This window comes from Salarias fasciatus, chromosome 23, assembly GCF_902148845.1.
Source record: "Salarias fasciatus chromosome 23, fSalaFa1.1, whole genome shotgun sequence".
In the NCBI taxonomy this organism is placed as follows: domain Eukaryota; kingdom Metazoa; phylum Chordata; class Actinopteri; order Blenniiformes; family Blenniidae; genus Salarias; species Salarias fasciatus.
The window spans coordinates 23566523-23573687 of record NC_043766.1 but is presented as its reverse complement, the minus strand read 5'-3'; the positions used below and the strand labels follow the sequence as shown (position 1 = coordinate 23573687).

At 39.0% G+C, this 7165-nt stretch overlaps 1 protein-coding gene across 2 annotated transcripts; it reads right to left on the bottom strand.

Annotated features, from left to right (window-relative positions):
- Window positions 1–470: 470 nt before the first annotated feature.
- LOC115381492 (uncharacterized) lies at window positions 471–6709 on the bottom strand. Of its 2 annotated transcripts, XM_030082925.1 has the most exons (5): window positions 6542–6709; window positions 5968–6339; window positions 5588–5641; window positions 5117–5242; window positions 471–1463 (listed from the first exon to the last, which is right to left on the bottom strand). In XM_030082925.1, exons 1-5 carry the CDS (start codon window positions 6576–6578, stop codon window positions 1309–1311), a joined length of 744 nt encoding a protein of 247 aa, XP_029938785.1. In that variant the 5' UTR covers window positions 6579–6709; the 3' UTR covers window positions 471–1308. The 2 variants fall into 2 exon arrangements, with proteins under 2 accessions (XP_029938785.1, XP_029938786.1); XM_030082926.1 differs by lacking the exon at window positions 5588–5641 and having other exon boundaries at window positions 6542–6708.
- Window positions 6710–7165: the final 456 nt, after the last annotated feature.

The window sequence follows — 7165 nt, the reverse complement described above, 5'->3', positions numbered from 1 at the left end:
GCAACAAACTAATTTTCTAAGAGGGATTAAATAAAGTAATTTATTTTTATCTGATTGTAATGAGTCAATGTTATGTTTATGCTTAATTAATTAATCATAAGAGGCCAATAACCTGTACCCTGCAGCCAGGCTATCTAGAACTATCAAAATATGTTTGCATATTTCTCATTTATTGTTTTGACAATGTCTTTATAGAGAGGTGCTTAAATGCAACAAAATAAATAAAAAAATATATAACATTTGATATATCCAGTAGCAACACGGAGCCGCCATCTAGTGGCTTCTATTTCGCTCTCACATCACTGGAGGGGAAAGCCAGTAAACAAACTGGGAAAAAAAATGGATAAACGATATGTAGGCTGTAAAAGTAACGGACTTGACTTTTGCTCTTATATTTCTTTATTAAGAATTTACTTCACAACTAATCAGCGGTAAAAAAAAAAAAAAAAAAAAAAAAGAAGAGAGAAACATAATTAGAAATTTCATTTTTCCATTTTTGTACAATCAAGAGAGACTAAACCAAGCTGTTCAGAAAAAAAAAAAAATTAAAAGCACATTTTTGGCACCAGTGAATCGAAGATAAATTATCATATAATTTAAAAGTAAGTATTTTAAAAAATGTCCAAATGATAAAATGTTGCATATTCAAACAATTACGAACACAGACAATGTCTTCATTCATCACCAGGTCTATCACAAAATAAAGATAAAACAAAAATGCTTTTGGATTCATTTACTGACTGCATATCGCTTCAGCTCATAAAGGCTATATTACATGAAAATGCAGAAAGTCCCCATTTTATTAGTAAACATCAAGCAAAAAAAAAAAAAACAGCATAACAAAATATATGTATTTCATATTCTTATCAAATATCATTCATATCTTCATACATCAAAAAAGTGACTCATTGCTCTGAAGATTGACGTCCAGTCAATGCAAATCAGACAAACATCAGTCAATGAATGACACATTGAATATTAAAATAAACAATCAGAAGATATTTGCATATGGATTAAAAAGTTGTTGTGAATGCTTTCATATCTGTAATCAAGAGCTTCAAAAACTTTGAAAAAAAGAAACAAAATGTGGCTGTATCTCTTCAGTGAAGCCACAAACTGAGACCAATAATTGCTACATATTGTTGAAAAACCCCTGAGAAAATGTACCCTGAGCAAAAGCTGAGAAAATTGCATTTTGGCATACACAACGTAAACTACTAATCCTTAGAATACTGCTTAGAAGAGAAGCAGGTGGGTCGCTCCATGATCATTTGGTGTTACGGTTTATGAGGTCAGATTACGTCCTCATTATTTGTGACCCCATTTGTCTGTGTTGGCCTTCCTGGCATATCTCTGGGTCCGGAGGTTTTGGTATGTGGAGGCTGCCTTCATGTTGTCCGCCGGCATCCTGGGCTGTGGCGAAGGCTGGCGGCTGTGGGTGTTTGCGTAGATTGGTTCTTCTACTGCATTAGAAATTCAAAAGAAACAGGGTGAGGGCCCACAACTTACTTTATCTCCCATTATAGCAGAGTCTCTTTGGTCCCATTCAGTGAAGTTTGATTAACGGTTTACATTGTTGCATTGGTCAAAACCCAAATGATCCGAATCCCCAGTTAACGTCATTAATCACAGTGGCCACTACTCTCTGCTCAGGGTGTGAGCCAAAGATTGTGGCTTCAAACACTGCCTTCGCCTTTCTGAGTGGAGTTTGCATGTTCTCCCCATGGTTTTCCATTCAGTTTCCTCCCACAGACCAAAAACATTAATGATCCTATTGCCTCTCAGTGTGAATGTGAGAGTGGTTGCTTCTCTGGTTGCCCTGTGACGGACTGGTCAACTGAACATAAATAATGCAACGTGGGGGGATTTATGGACAAACTGCTGACAAACAGATGTCCTTCTGATGCATCATTTATCAGTACAGTCAAAGCAGCTCCACACAAGTGAGAAAGCCTCTTTCTAGTTATCAGTCTGTCAGGAACTGAATGTTTTATATCGACTTTTAACTGAAGTGATTTTGTGAATTTTGTGTTGTGCTCATTTACCAATTCTTTTCTTCTTTTATTGAATAAAAGAAATTAACAACAAATCCCACTGTCACATCTGTTGACAGCTGAAATGCAGGCCCTGAGAGACTCATACTGTTTCTTTTTACACATCCCCTGAATTTCTCTTTTCACATTCTTTGAAAATGATATTTGGTCTAAAAAATCAGTTCAAACTGTTGCACAACAATTCAGTACTGACAAAGGTACGCAATCAGATAGCCCGCCTTGACACTTTCACAGTTTATCAAGAAAGGCATCAGTTGCACCAGAGTTTGACAAACAAGCTGAAGACACATCAAAGGAACTGAATCATCCTTTCAGCTCTCACTGAGACATGAACAATGCAATCACTACTGCTAAAAAGCAAGCAAGCAAACAAACAAACAAACACCTTCATACAGCATGACTTTAAAGGAATGGAATCGCCAGTAACTAAAACACACACACACACACACACATACACACACACATATACACACAATAGTCATTTTGTACGTCTAGAATGAGCCCTACTTCTGTCTCTGCTTCATCTTCTGTGGCTAAGTGCTCACACACACTTCCTCTTCTGCTCCAGCAGCCCCCCACACTGTCTGATGCACCAAAATGTATCGACACGAAGGTCTTCCTCTTCTTCTTCGTCTTCTTCTTCTTTTTATGTGGTTGGCTCAAGTTCGGAAGACATGCTAGTGCTGACTTATGTGTGCAGGCTGCATAGTGACAAAAGTGCAAACTGACAGGAGTCATAATGGCTGATCCTTCATGGGAACAGTGTCGGCGTCGATTAGAAATGTCTCAATAGCTGACTTTGATTTTCACGATTTGGAATAATTGTTGCGTCTGTCATGATGGAATGCTTGCAATATAAGATTTACAATTAGATCCGTCATTTGTCTGCTTTGTTATCCAGTTGTTTATCAATAAATGTTAGGTTTATAAGCATTTATGAATTTAATATTTCTATTTTTCTTTGCCTCGCTGCTGTACATTTTCGTAATGTTTTGAATTAATGAATCCTTTAATGGTTAAATTTTGTATCTACATGTGACAGGGTAAAATAACTGTGAAAACAAAGAGGTTAGTTTACAAATCTTAAATGATATGAACATGTCAATGAACTCACTCGGTCACTTGGCCTAGTATAGAAGTCAGAGTATTTCTCCTGTGTTCACAGTGATCGTTTGGCGTGATAGGTTATATACAACTGGTGCCACAGCATTCTCCTCTCTTCTTTACAAATGTTTTTTACTCTACATTTTTACATTAAAACCTGCTTAAAATGAGATATTCAAAACCAATTATGGGATTTTATTAGGTTTGTCTTACAGACACACTATCTTGTTTCAATCCACTGCGTTCAGGCATGCATGTGTGTGTGTGTGTGTGTGTGTGTGTGTGTGTGCGTGTGGGGGGGGGGGGGGGGGGGGGTGCGTGGGTGTGCGTGGGTGTGCTTTCAAAAGAAAATGTGTAATTATGAAATGCATCATTGCAGTGAAGTTATATTATCATGGCATTCTTTCAGTTTCTTAGATGAAGTGATATTTGAGAATGAACTGAAGGAGTAAAACCCTCAAACTTTACAAGAAATCCTGTCTGTTCCCCAGTGTCGTCCACTGTATATTCACCCTGCTCTCTGTTCATGCAGGGTTTTTTTAATTGTTCTAATTCTATCAGTAACATGGGCACACTAGCTGACGATATCTCTCATTCGTGTATGTGTGTTAAAGGACTTGAAAATGAAGTCATAGTTCTCTTGATCAAAGTTTCAGGCTCACATTTTTTACTCATCTTGCTGGTGTTACAATACTAACTTCTAATTCTAACCTGATAAACTGTCATCCTGATCATTTGTGTATCTAACCTCCTCTAAATTGTGACTTCTTTAGTCCGTTTCCACACTGACTGCACGGAAACCTTTTAGCTAAGTTTGTTCTGCACCTACATCAGTTATATCAGTTGTCAAACGCTGAGCTGTAAAACCACAAAAACCATCGTTCATTCACTTCACATCCAGTGGACATAAGTTAGCCACTTTCTTGGAAGGTCTGCTTCCTCCATCTGTTGCACTTCACAGAAAACAGGCACTGAAACAGCCTTGGCTTTCTTCATATATCCTTTCAAATGCCAGTGGAAATTAATCACAAATACGTTGCCCTAACCTTTAGTATCCTAAACAACACACACACACACACATTTCCCCCCAGAAAATGATTTACAGAAAACTGTTGACCAAGTTTTTGAGTTGAATTTGCTGAATAAACAACCCCTTCAGATTCCTCCTCAACAGAATCCTACACCTCAGACACATTCTCCAACGTGCCAAAACCTCATTCTCCATAAACCTTTCCCCAGAGGACATTTTCAAGAGAGAGAGAGAGAGAGCGTGCAGATTGCAGTACACACGATGAGGATCAATTTGGATAGAGGGCTGCCTTGCAAGCTATGTTTTAAGTTTGATCCCCCCGAACTTTGGTTGAACTATTAGAGCCCTTGCAGGAAAGCCACGCCCCCCCCCCCCCCCCCAGAGTGGGAAAAACCTGTTCTAATATGGCAGGTGTGAGTCGTAGGTCTCAAACTCATGCTCACATGCACATACGCACATATATGTGCGTGCACACACACACACACACACACACACACACACACACACACACACACACACACACACACACACACACACACACACACACACACACACACACACAAGTTCATGTTGTGATAAAGCAAGTTCTCATGAGAACATTGTTTCCCGTCGCTCATGTCATGTATTAATTCAAAAGTATCAGCTCTGTGCCTGCGGATGTGGGGATTTTCAGTCATGAGTATGTCACACACACACACAGCTACAACAGCAGAAGAACTCCAACACATGCAATGTGTGTTCAGCACACTGGGAAAATACTGTCTTGATAATTTTATGCTTAAACTAACACTGAATGGGATCAAATTGACCACAAGGATCATCAGAGAGTTAAGATGACGCTGTATTCATTCTTCAAAGAATGTTCACAGTTGTGTCATTAGATCTTGATGACTATATATCCCTTAAAACGAGAAACGAATAAGCTTACCTCTTTTTCTGGACCATTTTCTTCTCTTTAATACACAGATGACCAGAAGGATGAGCACAACCGTAGACAACACCCCCAAAATGGTCCATATCCACCACTTCCCAAGCAAGCTGGGTTCAACAGGACCTGCAACAGGAAAATTTTGTTTTACAACATGAATGCATCAAAAGCCCAATACATGCACTAAATAATTCTCACAGCAGACAGATACTTATTCGATAGATTGTATGCAAACTGTTTCCCTAGACTGCAGCTTCCATCAGATTGATATTGCGGCTCATTACTGATTTTAAGCATGTTAGACTGAGAGGTTTGGTCTACTGAGGAGATTAGACCCCACAAACCCAACGAGAACAAATTAGAATGGTTGCAACCTTTCACACACACACACACACACACACACACACACACACACACACACACACACACACACACACACACACACACACACACTCATACATTCAAACACACCTGGTTGACTTGTTACTAGAGATGGATATGTTGTACTTTCCTTTAAGTTCTTCGCTGTTGTGGGGGAAACAAAATTATATGAGATTATATCGTTTCCGCAAAGAAATTCTTGAACCTTACAACACAACTTCAAAATTCATTGTTGTTTGATCTCATGAGCATCAGAGCAAAAATGGTTTATACCTCTCTGTTGTACTGCATCTTAAATACATGGCCTTATAATAGAAAATGTCTATAATCGTAGAAAACTGTCTTCATCTTGACTTGTATCTGGAGTACAATATGTTATGAACCATGTTAATATTGCCCATCATTTCTTATGAAAAGAATGTAAAGTGAAATATTACTAGTTGTTTTTATTAGTTTCAGTCAATACTTACAAACAATGATTTGTGTTGCAGTGCTCTTCTGTTCTATTAAATTTGGAATATCCACTGTGACTTCGCAAGAGTAATTTCCGCTGTGTGATCCGTTTACTCGCGACAAGCTGAATGCCATGTCCTTGTCTCGGCATTTCTTCGGGTCCTGGTCAAGCGTCTCGTTGGAATTTCCATCTTTTGTTTTGTTGACTAGATTGCCACTTATATTTACAGACATGTTGAAATACCATTTTATCCAAAATCTGTTTGCATTTGGTATTCTCAAGCAGCAGTACAAAGTCAGAGAGGATCCATGGAAAACTTGCAGTGGTTCCTGTGATTGACCCAGAAATACATCAATGGCATCTGACAGCCCCACGCTTGACAGAGTCACTGAAAAAAGATGACAATCAACACACAAAATTAGTGAATCTGAGCATTCATTTCATTATTGATTTAAAAACAACTCTCTCGCAGTTCAGCTTTGAGTTTAGTTTAGTTTGTGCATTCATCTTTTTGTTTGACAGTTTCAAGTTACATTTCTTTATCGCCATTGTCACGTATCGTCTCTTCAGTATCGAGTCAGGAGTCTTACCTGTAACGACCATCAGAGTCAAAAGTTTCAGCCACATTTCTGTGTTATGTCAGCGGTGGTCTTCATCCGAGTGTCATCCTGTCTCTGCTGTCTGCTCGTCTGCACATCTGACTTAGGTAGCACACAAAAGGGTTTGTGTGGGTGGGTTTGGTGGGAGGAAGGCGCACTTCTCTGTTGCTACACTGTGAGAATATCTGACTTTCAGTGTGACGACAACCTGTAATGGCTGCATGAACGAGGGAACAAGCGTTGAAAATGGAAAATAATGTAGGTTTCCCAAAGAAGTTGAGAAAAAGGTGGAGATCAAAACTAACTAAGTCACTTTTGTTTCACAAACCACAAAGCACATAGAGGTCTGCCACTGCTGTTGCTCTTACTGCTTATGCCACTCTATGTTGCTGAAAATGCATGTTCTACAGAGAGAAAGCTAGAGAGACAATGCTTCTGTCAGATAAAAGGTTAAGTGCAGACATAATGGATGCCGTGAATTAAATCACAAGGCTGGTGGACCAGTAATGCAGGGGTAGACTGAAACTCTTGTGGTTTTTGGTGAAGGGTACCAGAATATCTTTCAGCTCATCCTCACACTTTTACCAGAAGAGGAACATTCAACTTCCTGTGACA

What these genes read in the sequence shown, in the direction of transcription:
- LOC115381492 (XM_030082925.1), bottom strand. Translation starts at nt 6,578, where the DNA reads ATGTGGCTGAAACTTTTGACTCTGATGGTCGTTACAG. An exon ending in TGCAACACAAATCATTGTTT is followed by an intron (nt 5,642 to 5,967) that starts GTAAGTATTGAC and finishes CCCCCACAACAG; the next exon opens with CGAAGAACTTAAAGGAAAGT. An exon ending in AAAATGGTCCAGAAAAAGAG is followed by an intron (nt 1,464 to 5,116) that starts GTAAGCTTATTC and finishes TTTCTAATGCAG; the next exon opens with TAGAAGAACCAATCTACGCA.